General features: G+C 47.2%; 1 protein-coding gene across 1 annotated transcript in view; it reads right to left on the bottom strand.

Annotated features, from left to right (window-relative positions):
* The window catches only part of LOC138520507 (E3 ubiquitin-protein ligase TRIM39-like), a 115212-nt gene that overhangs the window by 4206 nt on the left and 87920 nt on the right, over positions 1-23086 (bottom strand). Inside the window, exons 3-5 of the mRNA XM_069632862.1 lie at positions 15802-15824; positions 15300-15473; positions 12441-12553 (exon numbers count right to left, since the gene is read on the bottom strand). Of these exons, the coding sequence (XP_069488963.1) occupies positions 12441-12553; positions 15300-15473; positions 15802-15824 (310 nt within the window). The remainder of the gene's footprint in view (positions 1-12440; positions 12554-15299; positions 15474-15801; positions 15825-23086) is intronic.

Genomic DNA, 23086 nt, shown 5'->3' with positions numbered 1-23086 from the left:
CTGCTTCAATCCCGGATCTGTAGATGGTTTTCAGGTTAACCCCAGAAAACAACTGTTCCCCCGTGTTATCGAAACTTCTCCTTGCTCTGCCACTCACTGTGACCCTAGGTGTGTCATATCACCTCACCTACCTACCTGCCCCCCTGGCAAGTCATCCCACATCCCAGTGAATCTTTGTGACCGCCGCCCAAGGTGACTCCTGCCACCCAGTGAAACTGATGAACCCCAGGTAAGCAATGCCCTCTCTGGAGATGTCAGGGGAATCAGGTCACCGCCCTGTAGAGCTGTGTGCGCCCCTTACTGACTCATGTCCCCTTCATGTGGCCAAGTATGACCCCAGTGACACATATCCCCTTTCCATGACTAATCGAGTCGGGGAGAAGCAGCAGCCACCATGGTCCGTCCTTGGCTCTAAGAACAAAGTAGCGACAGAGACATTAACACAGCCGGTGAGTTGGGGAGACTGATACAAGACCGGTCTGTGTTGGAGATGTCAGGAGATGTCTCTCTGGAGATGTCAGGGGAATCAGGTCACCGCCCTGTAGAGCTGTGTGCGCCCCTTACTGATACAAGACCGGTCTGTGTTGGAGATGTCAGGAGATGTCTCTCTGGAGATGTCAGGGGAATCAGGTCACCGCCCTGTAGAGCTGTGTGCGCCCCTTACTGACTCATGTCCCCTTCATGTGGCCAAGTATGACCCCAGTGACACATATCCCCTTTCCATGACTCTTGAGTTCGAGGAAGCTCCAGGGCAGGTCAGAGTTTGGGATTGGTGACCTGGGTCACATGTACTCACGTTCACAGGATTTCACGTATCTCCACTCTGAAAGTAACAGGAAAATTGAGGGTTTGTAAAATCTAATGATCAAGCAAGACAATGAAGTAAGCTCAATAAAGATATTTAATACCATGAATCAAACTTACCCAGTTCTGCAGGAAATGTGTCTGTATCAAAACAAAAAAAAAGTACATCAGATTCCAAATGTTCTACTGTCAAGTCATAAATGCAATCTACTGTTGATTAAAACACATTTGTAACCCACACTCCCTGGCCTTCACCCCACACCTCCTCTTTGCCCTCCACCCCTTTACCACCAACAACTCGGGTGTCCAGTTGTGTTGTTTTGGCTCACGCCCCCCATGGGAGGATGCACACCCAATACACTTTCGGATCTTTACATTATCAGCATATAGAAGAGAGCTGTGGAAAAGATAAGCAGTACCAGTGGTTTGGGTATGTTTGACCGAATTCTATTTGGTCGTGGCAAACTGACCATGAATCAATTTGGTTGGTGCCCAATTTAAACACACATGCAATTTATTTGGCCCCCTGTCTCCATTTTAAGGAAGCGGGGAACACCTCTGCACCCCCAAAATGGCAAATTATCAACCCTGGATGGTGGGGGCACCCCCGCTCTCCAGGGTTGGTATTTTGCAATATATGCGACCAAATTGTCCTGAAGGCCAAATTACCCATGTAAAATTCGACCAAATTGGTCATTAGGTCAATTGTTTTTGGTCAGATAGGCTAATACCCTACCAGTAAGGGTCACTTTAAATCACATCCATGAAGCACTTCCGCCAAAATACCCATGATTCTACCTGAAGAAGCATATGATACTGATACTGTGAAGAAGAAAAATGAAAGAGTAATACAGATCACTCAACTGTCTGGAAAAGACATTGTGAAGAAGAAGAGTGAAAGAGTGATACAGATCACTCAACTATCTGGTATGGACAATACTGTGAAGAAGAATGAACGAGTGAATGAGAGCACTCAACTGAAAGAGACAGAGGTCTATAATCCTCTGCTGGGGAGTGCGAGAAACCAGAAGGTGTCTCAGCTACTAGTCCCCAGGGAGTTGTCATCCAGGTGGCCAGGACACGGCCATTACTTTTGGTGCAGAAGGATCACCTGGGTGAGGGGTCTTCGGAGGGTGGGAGTGGGACACCGGATGGGGAGACGCGGTATCCCCATCACTGTAACACCTTTACCACATCCTACCAGGTAGGATACATAGAAACTCTACCCTCCCCCCTTTTCCTACACAAACACGTTCACACAGACAGACTGCTCTGGAAAAAAACAGACTAACGCCTGAGCAGTATACAATGGTCAGGCAAGGTCAGGCAATTATTGACCATCACATACACCTGACTTCCATTGAGCATCCCCACACGGATAAAAAGCGGAACACTAAAGCACACTCTGAGCGAGGCAAACCCCACTTGGAAACAGCAGTTTAGAGACAGCAGCTGAATGAGGACCGAAAGACGGTGAACTACTAGGGGTTTGCAAGGAGGGAAATTCCCCTGAACTTTCCGGCAAGAAACCGTTACTTTCAAGGGACCTCGAGATTGGACAGCTTAAGGCCCGGAGACAAGTCTGAAGAATCCTGCATTATGTGTCGGAGGTACCTCCGCTCCACCTACATGACTAATCGAGTCGGGGAGAAGCAGCAGCCACCATGGTCCGTCCTTGGCTCTAAGAACAAAGTAGCGACAGAGACATTAACACAGCCGGTGAGTTGGGGAGACTGATACAAGACCGGTCTGTGTTGAAGCCAAGGTTTCAAAAGGCAACATTGTATAACAAGTGCTGGAACGAACATTGTTAAAATGCGTGTGATGAAAGACGTGAGAAAAGTTAACCTGCTGATGAATGCTTCATCTTTGAAAGGAAAAGATATGATACCGTTAACAGAGTGGGCCGGCACCGCGTGTGTCTCAATCAAAGGTCTATGTAAGGTATCCGGCCGAGAAGTGGCAGAAGTGAAAGTTAAAGAGTTGTAAGGAAAAACAGTTTGTGAATTGAAGTGGTCCTGCGACGGGTCAAGCAAAATCCTACTCACAGTCGAAAGTCTTCGATTTTTGATACAGAAAAGTAAAGATTGAAAAGGAGATAAAGTGGTCTGAGCCCGATAGAGGGAGACCAATTGAGAACATTGTGTTAAAGTGGGTCTGAGCCCGATGGAGTGGGACCCGGGGTGAACAGTGAATCAGCCGAAAAAGTGTACTAAAGGAGAATAAATAAGTGAGAATCAGCATTGGCATAATAATACTCGTCCCGGTGGCAGTGGGGAGTATAGAGCAAGTGATCTTTGTTGGAAGAATCCTGTATGTTGTGATACTAGAGAGAGTTTCAAGAAATTGAGAAGTTGGTTAAGAGTGTTGTTGTCTGGCCCAGTCCAGGAAAGAAAGTGGACACTATATGTCAAGAAAGAATAAAGAGTATATTGATTAAAGAGAGGCATTTCAAAAGGGAAAAACCAAGAGTTGAAGTCAAGCTTGAAGAGCTTGAAACCCCCATTTGGGAACTTTATGAACTCATTAAACTAGTGACCAGCTACGATTATTGAAGTAACTTTTGCTCAGAAGCAGAGTACAGGAGAAGGGAGTAAGTCTCCTCTACCTTTGTTGTTTTGAATAGTGGTTTGGACAGAGCAGATTAGAGTTAGACAGAAGATGGTTATTATTTTTGAGACTCAACGATGACAGACGCGCACCCAATTTAACTTTTCTTAGGTAGGGAAAAGACTTAGCTTAGGGATCCATTTAAATAAAGTCAGTAAAATGGTTGTACCTCGACCTGCCACACCTTCATACAAGTGATTTAAAATGAGTATTAGTGTCATAGATAGGTTGTCATATCTATGCCAGTAATGGTCACTTTAAATTATAGGCATGAAGTGCTTTAGCCTTTATGCATGTGATTTAAAGTGACCATTGGTGGTATAGAAAGGGTGTGGGAAGGGGTGGCTCGTCCATAACGGGCATAGGGGCCCCGAGCCACCAGAACCTTTGCCCATGGAGGATCTGCGCTAGCCCAGATTTGCTTCCTCAGATGCTTGTTGTGAGGTAGAGCTCCTGGGCTTGCTTAAACTGTCTAATTGAAACCCGGTTTCCCTTTGACTGTTCATTCCCCAGCTGCACATTCCAATGGGCCATGCAAGGCTGGGGGCTTTTTGCTTACCCAAAGGCAGGGAGGATAGCTCAGGGGCAATGTGTGTGTCTTGGAAGCAAGGTAACACATAGCAACACAGGTCTGAATCCCGGGCTCGCGCTTAGAAACTGGTCTCCAGTATTAAGTTTGTTATCAAAGTATAATTATATACATAATTGTATGGCCTTTTGGGGATGTGGGTTGGGGTACTGCATGTTTGTGCAAGGGTGTACTCCTGCACCTCCACATACAAACAAACGGCGCGGGCGCCAGGTCATCTGTTGTCCGGCTCCTGCATGCATGTGCAGGAACCAGGAAGCACATTTCTTCGTTCCTGTTCATATTGCGTGAGAATTGGGGATGCATGCAGGTAGTATTACGTGTGTCAATGAGTGAGCGTATGACGTATGGATGTGCCTGCAAATGTCTTGTGTTAATGTGTATGCACGTGTGTGTTTGTGCTAGGGGAGTGGATATCTGGGGTAGGGGCGCGTTAACAACACATTTTGTAAAGGGCAACTATCTTAGATGCAGAGTAAAAAATCATCATCCTTTTATCATCTAGCAGTTGCTAAAAGAAAGAATGTTGTGTTATTACTGGGCTAAACTGTCATTTTGGTGCAGGGTAAAGCAAACATGATACGTGTTAGTAAGTGTCTAGACTGGAATACATTGTGCAGCCAGTTTGGACATATTTTCTTATTGTGGCATGCTATTTTTAAAGACAAAGCCAACAGGAGTGTATTGTTTTGTTGGGATGTTGCCATAACTGGGCAGAGCGAGTGGTGACATGTTTTCTTACAGTGGCATTACTGGCAATATGTGCAAAGCAAACAGGAGTATGTTCTTATATAGGAATGCTGGAAAATATTGGTGCGTCCAGCATGCAAATGTATGGGCAGAGCCAGTGTGAACATGTTTTTTTTTTAACCAGTTATATTCAAGTACCAAGAAACTATTCACACTGTATACAATTCATCATCAAACACATAGAACATCATAGCACATTCCCATAGTGAAAACTGATAAAACAATTGGTCTCCTAGATAAACAAACCCCCCCAGTTTTCATCGCTAGACAGAGTCTGAGTACAATGTACACATTTGCCAATTAAATTGATGTACATAATCATTAATACCTGACATAGAGTAAGTAAATGCCTTGACATCTCTAAAACTGAGGATCGACATAGAAGCGTTCGCTCCTGGGGATACAGAGTCTAGGACCCACCACCATCAATGAAGGCAATTGATTACATTTCAATAAAGTGATCAAACCACACAATCTGTAATTACAGGTCGCTAAAAGATACCTTTGCGGTTGCAAAAGCAGAATTCATTTCTAGTGAACTCCATCAAAGATGTTTTAGTTGCAAGATAATCTGAGTTGGCGCCAGCTTTAATTAATTGTGGCTTTTCCAAAGGGCCAAACTGAGCACGAATTCAGTGTGAAAAGCTGTACAAGATTTAGCAAATAAGTTCAATATATTTTGGTTACATATCAGTTGTGTTAGCAAATTTTCCACTAAGCTTAATAACGTTTCACCAGAAGACCAGTACATCTTAGAATAGTGAACACTGTCTGATTTTCAGCATAGTATTTAGAGAACTCAAACCCAGTTCAAGTCTAATGACCTGGATTGGAAAGGTGTTTGAAGTACCCCTAAAGTTGTCCTCCACAGTTTCCCTTCTAGGATGTCCAAACATTTAAGGTTATTACTCATATATGTATCCAGGCTGCATAACATGCCAGGGACAATACTAGAGGTATAGATCTTAATAACGCCTTTTATTGAGACCCCACCAGAACTGCATAGACATTTTTTGCCTGCATACAAATTTACTGAGCGCTTTGCTGGTAATACCTTTGCACAAAAACAGGTCCTGTTTTTTACTGCAGATAAAAGCACCTAGGTAGTTGTAACTATTGCTACACTCAACTCAAGCCGCTGTCCATTTACAGAGCAGTTCCAAGAAGAGACGATAGGAAATTTGCCAAAAGACATCACTTTTGCAAGTTGATACGCAAATGATTAGCAACAGAATACAAATGGACGGCGTCAAGAAAACGTTGTGGGACTACTCCAGTACGGTGTCCAGACATTTGGTCGACCTAAAACTGGTCGAATGACATTTGGTCGATGCAATTTGGTCGAAAACCAAATGGTCGATTTTTTTTAAAAATTATATATTTATTTTTCGGGTTTTCGTTTTTTAAAAAAATGGGTTTTTAGAAAAAAAAGGTGGTTGCGGGGGGACCCCCCCAAAAAAAAAAAAAAAGGTGAAAATAAAAAAAAAAAAATTCGACTATTTGGTTTTCGACCAAATTGGTTCGACCATTTGTCTGGTCGACCGATTTTTTTCGACCAAATGTCTGGTAACCCTCCAGTACAACCTATGAAAACAATATCGTCCGCGTACCTTCACCATCCAATGTGAATATCACCCAACTTTGGTGGAAAGGAATGCGCGGCAGAGATGGTCTTATGTATATCAGCAATTTATAAATCAAATGACGGGGTGCACGTTTCTGGCCTCTGTGGAGCTACCCTACAAACCCCATTGCCAACTGGTTTGGCTTTTTACCCACATTTCCACAGAAAGTGTGCTGTGCAATGTACTATTTGAACCCACTATTATACCGTCTCCCCCAAACTCCCAGGGTTGGTACAGGCCCCCTCGCTATGCTTGGGGGCTCTGGCATATTTGTGGGAAATATTTACGCCTCTCCAATAAAAAAATTAACAAGCCCCCACTGGTTGTGACACTAGCTTCATGCGAGCACGCATGACGTCCTTCAACCTTTGTGTGTGTTTTAAAGTGACCGTTATTGGCATAGACTACTTGTCCTCCCTTACCTTTGGAAGTGAAGTGAAAAGAAGAGAGAACGCCCCACCATTTTCCTGACCCTGTGTGAACCCAAACAAAAATCCAGGTCCCATTCCTACATCTTACTTGGAAAGGTCGGGTAAGAGAAGGCCTCTGGGCCTCATCTCCTTGATATCATAGTGAGCGTAATAAAATATGAGACAAAATTCACATAAAGGAAGGCAGGGCCAGAAGCACAACCAGGACTGGACCAATGCTTTAGAGTGAAGGCTCTGTGCAAAGCAGTCTATGACCGATCCGGAGATCTCTTATGGCATCAGTGGGACAGGGCAAAAACAGAGGTACCCTAATGAAGCGGAAGCTTCTAGACATGCATGGGTGCACAAGGACGGATGAAGATGGCGGACGGGCTGCGGAGCCAACCCCAGATTAAAGGCATGAGGGAGACAATGCACTCAAGTCTGAATTCACATAGAACCAATGTAGATATAATTAACAATTACATCCTCCACAGTGTGTAATTTTAGGTACAGGTGTGCATTATGGTACAACTCAGTGCCCAGAATGTTAAAGAGTTAAGGAGCCTAAATAACAGAGAGCAGTGCGTGACCCTGCAACCCCGCAGAAAATACAAACAAATAGATCTTTTTGGATTGGATGGCAGAATTAAAAGCAGATAGAAATGGATTTTATTACTTACGTCTTGGGAGCGTCTGCTAAAAGCAATAACCAACCTGGCAGCAATGTTGAGATGTGGTGTACATGGGTACGGTTATCCTCCTAAAGCAGTGGTGGCCAATATGTCACCCCGCATCCCCCAGAGGGTTTGGCCTACACTTCCCATCATCCCCAGCATGCATAGTCAGTGGTGAGGGATTGTGGGAGATGTAGACCAAAACATGTGGAGAGTGTCAGGTTGGCTGCTCCTGTCCTAAACTATCAATCCCCTGGAAGCCCATTGGAACACCGTTCCACCCCCGCCCCACCCCCTATTCTTGTGACATGATGATCCCCTCATGTGCCTCTCTGCACCCTCAAACACAGATCACCACACCCCATAGTGTGGTTTTTCCTGAGGCCAACATGTAAGCACATCTCAGTAAACCTTTGATCCGCCTTCTTGATACAACACACTGTATGTGACACTCTCCCCTTATTCCTCTCCTCCATGTGTCCTCCTGATCAAATCCCTTCTAGTCCCCTGAAACACCACACAATGCACCCCCTGGACAGTTTACAGAGAACCTAAACACAACACAACTTTCCAAGCAAGCTTTAAAATGTAACCAACCTAGTAGTGAACCAAGAGCACATAACAATCCTTTGATGTCTGACTCGATCAGACCCCAACACACCCCCGCAAACTCTATCTGCCAACCAAGAAGCCACACACCCAAAAAATCTCAAAAGGAGCCACGCAGTTGGCATAAAATACAGCTGATGAGATCTTTTGCAATAAGGACCTGGTGATTACACCCTCCTCTGGCATATGTATGTGTGGCCACCTCCCATTCCGTTCAGTACCCGGGCACGAGAATGCACCAGCAATGCACCGAGGGCTTGAAAGTGCTGCAACTTGGATGAAGTCAAGGACACAATAGACAAAACCACACTAATCCCAGACCCCAAACATCAGATAGAGCCAAGAATGTGGGCTTCACACATTGCAACACCAGATGCTGACAGCCCTGGACAAGCGCATACTTCAGAGAAACCTCAAACCAATAGTGAAATGGTATGCGACAAGATAAGTGACTAGTGAGCTACATTCTCTAAAGAGAACAACATGAGACATGACTGAACCTGGAGGGAAAATTGCATCAAGAATGACAAAAAACAGGTACTGCAGGGCAATGGCACAGGGAGCAAAGAAGGAACCCTACGCAACATGCATAGCACAACCTGGTTTGAGAACCCAGGAGCCTGCAATAACACACCCATTCCATCTCCAAACCAATGCAAAACCATCACAAGACATTGGGGGTCATTCCGAGTATGGCGGTAGCCATGGAGCAATTAGCTCCATGGCTGCCTCCCATACCGGTACTGAGTCCGGTGTTGTTCAATGGGGACTTACCCGTCCATTCTGACCCTGGAGGGACCAGTAAATCCCCATTGAACAAACCATTCCCCATTCCCATTTGAGCCCACATAGGGCACAATGGGAATGGGGAGGGCGCAAATCGCGGACTCGCGAATGTGAAGCCCGTTATTTGCGCCCTGGTCCCTTAGCGGGACCCGTAAAGGACGTGTGGTCCGACCACACGTCCATTACGGTTCCCGCTAAGGGACCTCGGAATTGGGCGGTAGGGGATTACCGGCACCCGTCTCCTTATCGGTGCCCGGTATCCCCTACCGCCCAACTCGGAATGACCCCCATTGTGATTCCGAAGCAGGAATGACCCACTGCGACCTGGATCAAAAAACAACAGCCACGGAACCTTAAACAGGGGGGACCAAAGGACACCCACAGCAAAGACCCCATCAAGGAACATTTTCAAGCCGAACACCAGACCAGACCAGACTTTGCAAACCTTGTGATAAAAAGCAACCCAGTAGGGCCCGCTAGGGGATTGGCACCTCCTGGATACAAAACACCCTCTCGTGGAAAACTCCTGTAAGCAGGTTCAAGGATCTTCTTGCTCCGGCAAGGGATAGTACCCCTAGTTTTCAAGACAGGTTTCATCAAGCCCCTCAAGATGAACGTCAAGGGAAACCCAGAAAATCCAGCCAACCACTGACCTTTATCCAACATCCTCTGCCCAACCAACGTACTGGAGAGGGTGGGCTAGCATCAGCCTTTCAAGCACAAAGAAACAACCAAGATACTGGATCAAGCACGATATAATTCGGGCACATCGGAGGAATGGGCCCGGTCCTGCTTTCAATCTTTACTGACCAGAAGAAAAGTCCAGACACAGACAACCATTGTGCTCTCCTCCTCTTGGACATCTCAGTGGCATTTGATACAATTCCGGAAAGGATTAAGAAATGGGGCTGTCCAGCACAGCACTCCAGTGGATATCGTTCTGCGTCTGCGACGGGCAGAGATCACATGTTTGCCTCCTTTCCAATCAGCTCCACCCATCACCACCTGCAGAATCTCAAAAGGATCCAGCCTGTGCCCACTCCTGTTGAACACGGAATGGTGACGCTCACGAGAATCATTCGAGATCACAACCCGACATGCTACAACTTCAGAGATGACACCCACACCATTCCCAAGCTCACAGGTGGCAATCAGGATGCACACAAATAATTACACAGCTGTCTCACAGCAGTGGACGGCTGGATGACACGAAATAAGCTCACACTTGTTACCAACAAAACAGATGTAGTAATGTGGTTCACCAAAAAAAATCAAACCTCACAACCATCCGATGGCCAGGATAGATATGTACCTGCTGCCAGATGTCAAAAGTCGTTCAGAAGCTGGGAATGTCGACTGACACCCACCCCACACTGGAGCCTCAAATCAACGTGAGAAAGCTCTTCTTCTGCCTCAAACCATTTAGCCATACAATGCCTTTCCTCAACATTCCCACAAATGATGCTGGCCACCATCGACCTTTTCCCTCAAGCCTAGACTATGTAACATCATCCTGCTAGTTCTTTCAGAATACCTGTGAGATAGCTTCAAGAGGTACAAAACATTGTCGTGATTACACTACTACGATTGGACATGGGGGAACACACAGCACCAGAACTTTGTGCACTACAATGGCTTGCCGTCAGATGAAGGATCCCCTTTAAGGCAATATTTATATCCCAGGGTAAGAAGAAAACCCCAACATTAGGAACCAAGAAGCACACTGAGCCTCTCTAAGGCTGCCTGACTCCAGGTGCCATCATACAACAGAACAAGTCAAGGATGTTCCTCTTTGCTAAACTGTGGCTCTCCACAGCTGAGGATTTAGGCCACTCCCACTTCAGAACATCACTTAAAGGGCCTCATTACACGGAAGGCGGTGAGCCATGGTGCTATTAGCGCCATGGCTCATGCCGGTAAAATACCGGCACCGCCTTGGCGGAAAGGGGATTTACCGCCCCATTCCAAGGTTGGAGGGGCGGTAAATCCCCCTTCCGCCATTGCCCTTCCCCATTCCCATTTCTGCCCCATAGGGCTCTATGGGAATGGGGAAGGCGCTAATTACGGCACCGCAATTTTGCGGTGCCGTAATTAGCTCCGAGGTCCCTTAGCGGGTTGGTTTTTAACGCCTGCAAAAAGCAGGCGTTAAAGCACCAACCCGCTGAGGGACCTTGTAGTAAGGCGGTAATGGTTAACGGTCACCATTACCATTAACGGTGGCCGTTAACCATTACCGCCTTCCGTGTAATGAGGCCCAAAGTGTGTTATTCACAAGAGCAGCTAAAGACGCTAAAACCCCAAGGAGAAAATCCTAGCAGACGGCTCTGAACAAGGTGACATAATGGAAAACAAAATCGACCAATCAAGCCTAGAAAATCAGCTACAAGAAGCCCAACAGAGAAGCATAGGCTGCACAGCACTGCACTTATGCCAATATCCAAAACACCAACAGACACAGCTCCTTACACCGCAAGGGATTACCCCGGTGCCCGAGACACACATCTAGACACTGATTACACCACCATCAATCCAAAAGAGCACAGCCTGGACACTGCAGACACCAGGGCCCCCATGTACCCTCTGCACACAAATGTAGTGCTTTAGTGTAAATAGATCTGATGCACCATAATACCAACACTAACACCATAAAGGACACAGCTGCTTAACCTGGGAACAATCCACCTAAGACAAACTCCATCCCCTTCATCGCCACAAGCACGACACTAACCAATCACTCACTTCTCCCCCAACCCAACCTTCTACCTACTGCCACCACCCAGAAAAACTGAGCAACAACCAGCAACACTCCCTGTAAGGATCCACTGTCAAACACCTCCCATGATCTGCAGTAAACAAACACTATGCCACATTCTAAGTTATGCGCTGCCTTAATTGCAGATGCTATGCCACGCTGCACTGTTTGTTATACCAAGCTATGCTGCAATATGAATCACGGTGTGTCGCGGACAAGCACACTGACCAAACACCTATGCGTGGTGAGAAGCTAGCATCCCAGGCTGTGCTATTCAAGGTATGCCTCTTTACTCTATGGTAAATATCTAACTCCCAACCTTCTGTCCTCCCTCCAAACCCCTCTACACTAGCACACTCCCCCAAATTTCCATCCACATGCAACATGTTTCACACACATCAAGCCCTCACCAATGACAACTCCTGGCATCCAACATCTGACTCCCAGCCTGCCCCACACAGCGAAACACATATACACTTGTGTGTTGCCCCTCTGTAGCGGCTCCATGCCTGCTGCAATCTCTTGATCTCACTCTACACTCTTTCACCCTACATGTCCCTAATGATCACTCCCAATAGTGGGTGCATTTAGGTGCATCGGGAGGATAGCTCAAGGGGCAACGTGCTCCTCTTGGAAGCAAGACGACACGGAGCACCACAGGTTCGATCCCCGGGACCACGCTTAGAAACCTCTGGGTATGAAGCGCGTTATAAATAACCTATCATATCATATCAATAGATTGATAACAGCACTCATGCCCACCTTCCTCCACCATGGACCATTCTTAATTACCTAGACACGATCCCACAATCCGAGGGCTGCTTTTACCTTTTAATTCCAGGAGCTTGTCCTGTAGGTAGGTGTGCGATCCCACCCTCTGTGGGCAATGCCCCATTCCAACAGCATCTTCATATGGCGTCAGAAACTTTGCATGTGCACACCTGAAAATTAGACAATAATTTTAGATGCAAATTAGGGGAAAAACAAAGAGGAACAAATGCCCTTCACACCTCCCTTGGCCCTTAGTAAAGATATAAAGGGAAGTTTCCAAACTGATACACATGCGAGGAGTGAGGGGTGCGTCTCCAGGAGCGCAGGGGGAGCAGAGTGTCACCCGGGTGAGATACATGTGAATGAGACATCACCAGAAGCAGAGATGGGCACAGGGGAGCATGCTGTGTGCTGTTTGATGGGAGTGAGTCATCTCTCAAGGGGTAAGAATAGTTGTGAGACAGGCATGGTATCAAGAGATGACACAGACAACAGATGTAACAGTTTTGGAAACCTTTATTAAAATGTCAGGATGAGTGTCACGCCTAACTTGCCCTATGGCTATGGTGGGGATTACCCTACCTAACAAAACTAAGGAAAGTCTATGCCCAGAAGTCGAAAACAAAAGTCTGTCTGTGTCAAAACCCTTGCTTGCCCTCACGGCTAATACCTAAATGTAGTGCATAGGATATTCTAACTCAAAATAGTGTCCAATTTAAAGTCTGGAGCAATCTCTAGTTCGCTTCCTCGAGTTCAGGATACAGTTCAAATAGATAATGTTCTCAAAAGAAGCTTGGGGGTCTTTCCCCAAGCTGCAGGTACTAGCTCATCAAAACAAAGTTCCAATGGAGCTTGGGGTTCCATTCCCCAAGCTTTAAGCATGGATTCATAACACAATGTTCAGAAGGTGGTGTTCTCAAGAAGCTCAGGATCCCCTTGCCCAAGCTTCAAGCACTGGTCACAACACAATGTTCCAAAAAGGGCTCAGGGTTCCTCCCCCAAGTATGTAACCTTGCTTCACCAATATTCTCACAGAGTTCAGTAGGATCTTAGGTTTCTCTTTTTTTTAAATATGGATTTGCAACACAATGTTCTCAAGGTGGTGTTCTCAGGAAGCTCAGGATTCCCTTGACAAAGCTTCAAGCACTGGGCACAACACAACGTTCCAAGAAGAGGTCAGGGTTCCTCCCTAAACTTGTAATCTGGCTTCAAACGCAATATTCCGCTCTTTCTAGTTTCTCGGTTGATTGCACAGTTCCTTTTTTATTGGTTGGGGCTTGCTGGTCTAGGCGCAGTTGGCAAACCACACGGTTCACCCACTAGAGGTCATGCAACCAGTGGCCCTTACTCTGGCACTTTATCCCCGTAATTTAGGATTGTGGGGTTATGAACACTTGGAAGATTTAAATGCAGCTTAAGCTTTCAATTCAATATTTTGCTCACACTTCACTGCTCTCGTCGGCTGCTCACTTGCAGAAAACTATTTCTTATGATTTCACCAGCTTGTGTTGTTTTACAATTGCCCTTTAATTGTTCAGAGTCTTCTGAACACTTATTCTTCCTTAAACGTAACCACTCTGAAACATTGTTATTCATTAGCCCACTGTTGGCCTTGCATTCATCTATTTCACCATTCGGTTTTCATCAGAGGCTTTGGAGAACGTGCTGCCCGCACGCGACCCCGCCGATACAATGAAGCTTCACTACTCTTCAAACGCGCACCAGGTTTCTTCCACTCAATGACACTGACCGGTCGCGTAACGCTTCTTTCCCAGCTTCTTGGTTCACACGACCAATATCTATCTGCCTGCCCCGCAGATACCCTTAGTCTGTTGCCTCCTGTCGGGGAACAAGCAGCATTCGGCCACAGCATAGGGACTGCCTTCTTCCACGGCTCTCCTTCTCTTGCGTTTCTCAGCTCCTTGGAGACATGGCTCCCTCGCCACGTAATGACACTCTGCTGTACTGTGCCTTTCTCCAGCGTCTTGTTCTCCTCCGGTTTCCCGTGGGATGTGCTGGCCTTCCTGCTCCTCCCTCAGGCCACAGGCTTCTCGCTCTCTCCTTGCACCGGCTTCTCCTTCCTCTTCTGTTTGTGGACTTGACCTTTTATACACCTGTGAGTCTTTAACAGGCTGCAGGTGTTAAGTCCCAGGTTCAATTGCCTGACCACAGTCAGCACAATTAACAGGACATGCCTGGCCTTCAGTTCTCTAGCCTTCAGGCACCCTATTCTTCGTCTCAGTACTATAGTGATGTTTCGGTAGTCTTCATTACTCATGGGGCTAGTTTCTTTTTCTCAGTACTTGATCTAACTTCAGGGGGAAACGTAGGATCTGAATAGCAATATCCTATAAAGGCTGAGGGAGGGTAAAATGAATCACTGTCAGGAAATGGGGGATACTGTGTCTCGCCCTCTGGCTCCCTCTCCCCAATCTCCAAGGACCCACTGCCCAGTGATCCTCCTTCGCTAGTCCACCGCTAGGGTCGGGATCCAAAAGCGATGGCCCTTCCCTGGCCACCTGAACAGAAGATCCCTGGGGCGTAGGTGTGAGAGTGCCTTCAGGTTTCTCACATAGTCCAGGGACCCTGTACTGCAATGTGGCACCTCCCAGGGGGAGGAATTTGGGATCCCATCTGCCGCATGCAGTGTTATCTGTGTGTGGTGCACCGATCTGCATTAGTACCTCTCACCATCCTTTTCTTGTTCAACCTTTCATTTTCCCATTTCCCTTTCAATGTTATTGTGATCTCAAGGCCCTGATACTCAGCAACCAGTTGTTCCCCACATGCCATGCTCTTTTGGGAGAGAGTGCGTGTGCGTGTGTGTGATAGCTTCCTCAATTGGAGGTTGTGGTGTGGATGCTAATGTCTAAATGACTGGGGATTGCGCTACTCCAACACCACTCCAGACTTTACTGTAGGGTGACTCCTGGGGACAGATGCCTGGCCTCTTCTTTCTGAGATTGTGCCCTATTATGAAAGGGACCAACCACTGAAGAGTCTTCATCCGAGATGGATTTCCTGAGCTTGTGACTTTGATACGCCTGCTCGTGCATTGTGTATTTTGTAAGGATAGGTTTGGAGTCTATACTGAGAAGTAAAAAAGAAGAGCAAAAGACATTACAGCATAAGGATGGGTCTAGAGTTCATAGTTAGACCTCCAAGGGTACGGATGGGACAGGGAGTATCCTACGGGGTCTGGACGTGGGGAATGACCCCTACTCTGAGTAACATAATGGAGTAGGACACATTACTTGCGTTAAAGATAAAACATGATTACTATTTATAATAATTCACAAGACCAAGAAACCTCCCAGGAGTGAACACAGAGCGGGGTCTCTAACGTAACATACATGTGAGGAATGGAAGCCCTCTCAGGGGATAAGTCTGGGTACATGAGTGTAGAAGGGGAACATACCGGACCAAAACGCTCTTCACATCCTATGGAGAGAAAGAAAAAGGAAAAGGTCACTATTCACCCCTCATCATTCTAAGTCTTGCTTTCCATTCTAAGGAGGCCCTGGCATGTGATTGGAGAATGTTATATGTGCATTTCCAGAGCTTGGAATCAGATGGTCCCCTGGAAATCGCCAAATCTTGCACAGACAGTCTCCAGTCAGTCATTGACCCGCCAGCGACATGGGTCTTTTGACAGATGGAAGTATAGTCTTGCCCCATTATAGCGGAATTGCAAGGCAGTCAAAGAGGTGACACTAGAGGTGACTGTAAACAGATGGGCTGCCTGATCTATAAACCTAGTTGCCATTAATACCCGGCGAGGGGGGTGTGGTGGCCTCCCAGCCAATCAGGAGACTCAGAATGGGGGCTTTACCACACAGGAAAATCCCTGCTCCGAGCCACCTCGGAGCTGGAGGTCGCCATCTTCCCTCACTGGGAATCAGGTAAGTGCGCTCCCCCGCTACCCCTTCCCCTCACCCCCCTTTTACACATCTCCAATCCCCCCACCCCACTTACCTTGCACTGCCTTGTCCCTCGCCGGCACCGGGAACACTAGTGTACATGATGGTAACCGTCAAATAAAGTTTTTAAAAAACAACTCTGCTGTAGTACCATCATGTTGCAAAATCTGACAATGCTTAGCAATAACTTGTTTAAATCAATTACTCTGCCTAGAGTATGTGTAGACATACACCAATTGATTCTGTTCGGTTTTACGTTGCTCTTGTAATAAATGACATCTCTGAAGACTGTGGGCCTCATTACGAGTATGGAGGCAGCCATGCCCTTAACAAGGGCATGGCTGCCTCCATACCGGGTTCCAGTACCGGGTTCCTCCAATGAGGATTTACCGGGCTATTCCAACCTTGGTGGACCTGGTAAATCCTCATTGGAAAAACCCTTCCCCATTCCCATTTGAGCCCCCACAAGGCTCAATGGGAATGGGGAGGGAGCTAATAACGGGCCCATTAATAACGGGCCCGTTATTAGCTCCCTGGTCCCCACGCGGGAACTGCTAAGGACGCCTGGTTTTACTGGGCATCCTTCCCGGGTCCCGCAAAGGGAACCTCGTAATAGGGCATCCCGTAATGAAGGGTGCCGGTCCCGGCCCACACCCTTCATTACGGGAGCACCAGCCTCGTAATGAGGCCATGTCTGCTTTATTTTTAGCCAACTGTAAAGTTGATGCATCGTGATGTCTCACTTTGAACTTTTGTAGCATAGTCTGGCATTGTCTTTCGTACTCTATTGGATCTGAGATAATCCGTCGTAGACTAACCAATTGACTAAAGGGTAGTCCTTTGATCCTACTACGCGAATGAAAACCTTTAGCATGTAGGGAGCTGTTTTTATCTGTTGGTTTTGTAAACAGGTTGGTGACACTTCCATAAATATTTTTATATTAATTGAACATTTGTGAATTGGAAGTTATTGGAATTTACGAGTGCAGTCCCCATTTGCCCATTTCTAGCCTCCCACAATGCTCCAGGGGACACAGTGATTTGTACACTTTGCTGAGAATCTCCTTTTCATTTCATCACTTCCCCTTTCCTTCCTTGGCTCCTGCCAGGGAGGCAGGCGGGTTAGTCATGAATGTATTGGAGGTGGCCATGGTGGAGAAGTAGGGTTACAAGTACTGTATGGAAGGCTTCCTTTTCTTTCATTTAATGCTCATTTATATTAGTAAGCATTGAAATGAATAGACCAGAGAGGGTAGACTACGAAGGAAAAACAAGTCAAGGAGAATTACTTAAGCAGGTCCCTCAGAGAGGCCTTTCCCAGTTGGGCATCTGCAAGACCTTCTCAATCCAGGCGATAATGAGCTGCTCAGGTGTGGACTGGCCTCCACGGGGCGGCTTTATGTATTTCTGAAATGTTTCTTTCTTTATTCATCTTTTGTAGCATCTTATATGCAAGCATTGCAGATGGTGAGGTATGGAATACAGAATGTGTAGGGAGAATGTGGAATCTGGAAGGTTGAGGTAGAGAGTTATGTTATGAGCAGTTGGAAGGAGGAAGTGTAGCAGACCTGTGGGGCATGATTAGATCTGGAGATATATGTAATAAAATATATTACAACTACAATCAGCGTGTTGGAGAATCTTAGATCTTTATTCGGCCAAAGGCTGTAAAAGCAGTCCATACGTAAGTACAATAAGTAGAAAATAACATACATTAGTATCCGGCACGCGCCGTGCACCGGGAATAAGTATGGATTGGCTCTTTTCCGAGCCATTACACACGGTATTCCCGTGTATGTTAGTGCGTGCCGGGTACTCTGTTCCTGGCGAGGTGTGTGGCAGCCCCTTAGCCAATGAAGAGGCTCGAAACAGGGCAATCCCTGCTCCGAGCCTCCCCATGGCTGGAGGCTGCCTTTGTCCCCCGCCGGGGACTCAGGTACATTTTTTCCCCCACCCCCCCTGCAAACTATCCCCTCCCCACCCTCCCAACCCCACTTACCTTCTTTTTTCTTCTTTTCTTGGGAGCAAACGTGCTGGAAACACTTGTTGCCAGCGTGTCCGCTCCGGATGGCCGCCATGGAAAGGTAAAACAGACTACGTGGCCGGGGTACTAATGGCTATAAGACACTCGGCGTCGGGCCAATACCACCCACGGTAATGCCCCTGGGGCTCCGTTAAGGCCCTCGCTACGCTCGGGCATGTAACTACGTCCCCGGGGGCATTACCTGGGGCAGTATTGGCCCGCCGCCTTGCGTCTTATTGCCACAATATTTCTTATATTACAACAAAAGGCTATTGTTTCCTTTTGCTGTCATGTGCCTGTACTAAGATGGAAAGTTCTCCCACTATCTGGATAAACATTCCAGATGGCCTCTCGTTTTGCTATCATGGGCCAAGTCATTGGGCCTCATTACAGGTCTGGGGGTAACCCTGCCGGTGTTAGTGGCGGGTTGCCGTTGGGCCCATAAATATTTACCAGCACCAGACTTCCCATTGCCACCGGGAGATTACAACCCTGGTGGCCCGGAAAGTCAGGCGCCAGTAAAATGTAAGTCCCCATTCCCATAGAGTCCCGTAACGGTGCTGGTGTTTCTGTGACCAGTCTGCCTACCGTGGTCGCTGTGCCCGGCAGGATCAGACCTGTCGGGCAGGCCGGCTCCGGCAGGCAGACCTGTAATATGCCGGACCGGAAACAAGGGTGCGGGTAAGCTTACCGGCACCCTTGTTTCCGGACCGGCAGGATCATAATGAGGTCCACTGTCTTTAGCATTCATTGACCAGCACTATTTAAGGGAAGGGCAGAGGTTAAACTCCAATGCAGCTTCAGGCACTAGTCATGGGTCCTGCGTCACTAACATGATTGACAGTATTTACAAACGGTCATGGATGTTCAGACAGAAGGCCGGAACTCTCTGCTCTAGTGCATTCGTTGTATCATCAGAGAGCTAAAGCTCTTTACAGCCAGACCTTAAAACATAGCTTTCTTTTAACATCAAGTGGTGTGGCCCTTCCAACTTTGGCGATTATCGGGAGTAGAGTTCTGAGTGGGCCTGTGATGTGTAGCATCTCTGCAAATACATGGATTGCGCCTGGATTTCCAGCCCACGCAAACACCATGCACAGTCCATGTCATTACATACAGCAGGGCTCAACACTGGCACACGCCACTGGCAAGTGATCATTCACTCTTGGCAAGAAAGTATTTGTGGCAAGGGGCAAGTGATGCCTGGCTAGTAGACTTCACCCTGGCATGGAGAAAGCAGTAGCGGGGGGTTGCAGAGGTCTGCTGTGTGCCTAAGCAGAGATCATGTTTGTAATAAGCAACTGATGCGTCTCCACCAGTCCTGGAGATGGACCGCAATGGACTGAAAGAGCCTGCACAAGCAGAGTAGTAGCATACCACATTTCCCTATACTTCAAATGCACCACTGGACCACAAAGGTTCAAAACAGCACCGAGGGCACTGCCAACCAAACAAGCAGTTCTTCTGAAAGGAGTGTGCATATTTGCTACAGTCATTGGTTCAGGAGCCTCAGAATGGTGGTGTGACGTCACTGTACAGCATGCCCACTGTGAAAAGTGATCCCTCACCACTGATCCCACAGCCGTGACAGGGCTGCAGAGCTGTCTGGGTGTTGGCCGATGTTTGGGAGGGGGCTGGCTGTGCTGTCACTTGCTGTGTGCTGCCAGATCCTGTGATGTACTGTACCATTGATTGCTCTTTTGCTGTACTCACTCCTCACTCTGTGCTTAGACTCTATCCCCAATTGTATCATCTTCCTATGCGAATGTGTTGTACATTGAAATGCTGTTTCTTTTGTGTTGCTTTTTAGCTGGTGGTGTTGAAATGTCTCTCTCTTTCTTTTGAAAGGTGAAAGTGATGCTCCAAATGTCGTCTCTCCCTATTGTGTATGTATGTATGTATGATTGTATGTATGTATTGTGAGAAACCTGAATGCAATCTCACACCTACGCCCCAGGGGTCTTCTGTTCAGGTGGCCTGGGAAGGGCCATCATTTTTGGATCCCGACCCTTGGGGTGGACTAGCGAGGGAGGATCACCTGAGCAGAGGGTCCTTTGGGATTGGGGAGAGGGTGCCAGAGGGTGAAACATAGTATCCCCCCTTTTCTGACATTGACTCACCCTCCCTCAGCCGTTGCGGGATATTGTTGTCCATATCCTAATATCCCCCCTGAAATTACCCACAACTAAGAGGAGGAAGATGCCTCAAAGAGTAATGCAGATTACCTATAGGAAACACCAGGGACGAAGAAGTGGAATCAAACCAGGCAAAGGTGCCACATCTGAATCCCCTTGGTAGGGTTCGGGTGTATAAACGGTGGAGTAAAAGTGAGCAAGAGAGGAACAGGAAGGCCAGCACAGCGTGCGAGAAGCCGCAGGAGAACGGCATGCCAAGACGCTGAAGGAAGGTGCAGTGTAGTAGAGTGTCATTGCGTGGCGAGGGAGCTGTGTCTCCATGGAGTCGGAGAAGGCGGGAGAAGGGAGTGTGGTCCCTTCACCGTGGTCTAGAGGCACTCATTCCCCTGAATGGAAGAGCCATCCAGGGGTGTCTGAGGAGCAGGCGGTGAGACCCTGACCTCAATTCTCAGAAGGTAGCTGAATAAAGAAACTGAAGAAAGGAACACTGCGACCGGTAAGTTTCATAGAAATGCAAGGAAACCTGCTGAGTGTATGAAATTGAAGGGATTACGTTGTATCGGAGTGTTCGCGTGCAATCAGCATGCTCTCGAAAGCCTCCGATTGAAATGGAAGAGTGAACTGAAATGAAGGCAAGGTTTGAAAAGAACTTTGAAGAAACATTATTTCAGACTGGTCACGTTTAAGCGGTACGTCCTCAAAAGTCTTTGATTTGCCCTGAACATTAAGAACGTAAAATTAATGGATTTCTGTGAATAAAAAGCTGAAAGCTGTGAATGAGCAGCCAAGGGGATACAGCGAAGTATGAGCAAAATACTGAATGGGCAAAACGACATTAATAAGCAGAGTGAAGGCTTTACAGGAAAGCCGCCAAAGTAAATTAGAGAAAAGAAAGCCTGAGATGAACTTGCAAATCTGTGTGGATCGCAAAGATGGCAGAAAGCTGGACAAGGGCTACTGGTTGCGTGACCTGTAATGGGTGGGCCGTGCAGCCTGTTAACTGTGCCTAGAACAGGAGAAGGGTGAAAGTAAATCCTGAAACAAGATTAAGTTGAACATTGTGAGACTGTTGTGTGATCCAACGCTTGAAGCTTGGGGAAGGGAACCCCAAGCTCCTTTGGAACGTTGTTTTGTGAACCAGTGCTTGAAGATTGGGGAAAGGAACCCCAAGCTCCTTTGTAACGTTGTTTTGTGAACCACTGCTTGAAGCTTGGGGAAGGGAACCCCGAGCTCCTTTGGAATGTTGTTTTGTGAACCAGTGCTTGAAGCTTGGGGAAGGGAACCCCGAGCTCCTTTGGAACGTTGTTTTGTGAACCAGTGCTTGAAGCTTGGGGAAGGGAACCCCGAGCTCCTTTGGAACATTGTTTTGTGGACCAGTGCTTGAAGCTTCGGTAAGGGAACCCCGAGCTCCTTTGGAATGTTGTTTTGTGAACCAATGCTTGGAGCTTGGGGAAGGGAACCCTGAGCTCCTTTTGAACATTGTTTTGTGAATCAGTGCTTGAATCTTGGGGAAGGGCCCTGAGCTTTTTTGGAACATTTGAAACCTATAATTATTGGAACTGAATCCTGAACTTGCGAAGGGAGCTAGAGGCTGCTCCAGACTTTATTTTGAACACTATTTGATTTAGAATATCCCTATGCTACATTTCTGTATTAGACGTGAGGGCACGCATAGGTTCTGAAACAGATAGACTCTTGATTTGGACTTACAGACGTAGGGGGTCATTCCGAGTTTGGAGGTAGCCATGGTGCTATTAGCACCATGGCTGTCTCCAAACCCGGGTCCAGTGTCTCTGAATGGGGATTTACCGGGTCATTCAACCTTGGAGGACCTGGTAAGTCCCCATTCAGAAAACCTTTTCCCATTCCCATTTGAGCCCCCGTCAGACCAGCCGTTCCTGGTGGGACCTGCTAAGGGACCTCGGAATAGGGTGGTAGGGGGTTACCGGCACCGGTAAGGATGCCCTTACCGCCCAACTCGGAATGACCCCCATAGACTTTCCTACTTAATCTTACTTAATAAACATTCCATTGTTGAAGTCACACTCCGTTCTCTGAGCCATCTCTTTATACCAGGCCTGTCACACAGTATCTATGGGATTTATAGAGTGCAAACCTAGCTGGGAAGCAGTGGAGCACTGTACAGAGGGGACACACCCAGGGGTTACAGGTGAGGTCCATGGGTGGAAGTAGGGTTGGGATGGATAGGGCAGCAGGGGAAAAGGGGAGACTCCAGAGTGGAGAAAGGGTTGAATGGGGCTGTCAGTGATTGGTGAGATGTTCTTTGAAGAGTAGGGACTACAGGTTCTTCCTGAAGTGTAGGATGGAGTGTACAGTCTTATCTGACTTGATAACATGTTCAGGAGACAGTGTGCATAGCAGGAAAAGGACTGTTTCCTGATTTTATTCTCTCTTGAAGTTCTTTGTTTCCATCCTGGCGATGTTATGGCTTCTGGTGGTAAATCGGCCCCAGGAGATGGTGCCTTTCTCGATGTTGAGGTGTTGGCAGATGGTGTTGGGATGAGGTCTTTGATCTCCTCAAGAAAGGCCTTGTTGGTTTGGGATGTTCTATAGATCAGGTGGAACATAGCTGTCTGAGCGTGGGTGAGTGGGACGTGGCAAGTG

This window comes from Ambystoma mexicanum, chromosome 13 (genome assembly GCF_040938575.1).
Source record: "Ambystoma mexicanum isolate Mex_15411 chromosome 13, UKY_AmexF1_1, whole genome shotgun sequence".
NCBI classification, from domain to species: domain Eukaryota; kingdom Metazoa; phylum Chordata; class Amphibia; order Caudata; family Ambystomatidae; genus Ambystoma; species Ambystoma mexicanum.
The sequence above is the reverse complement of the archived record's forward strand: the minus strand, read 5'-3'. Positions and strand labels throughout refer to the sequence as shown.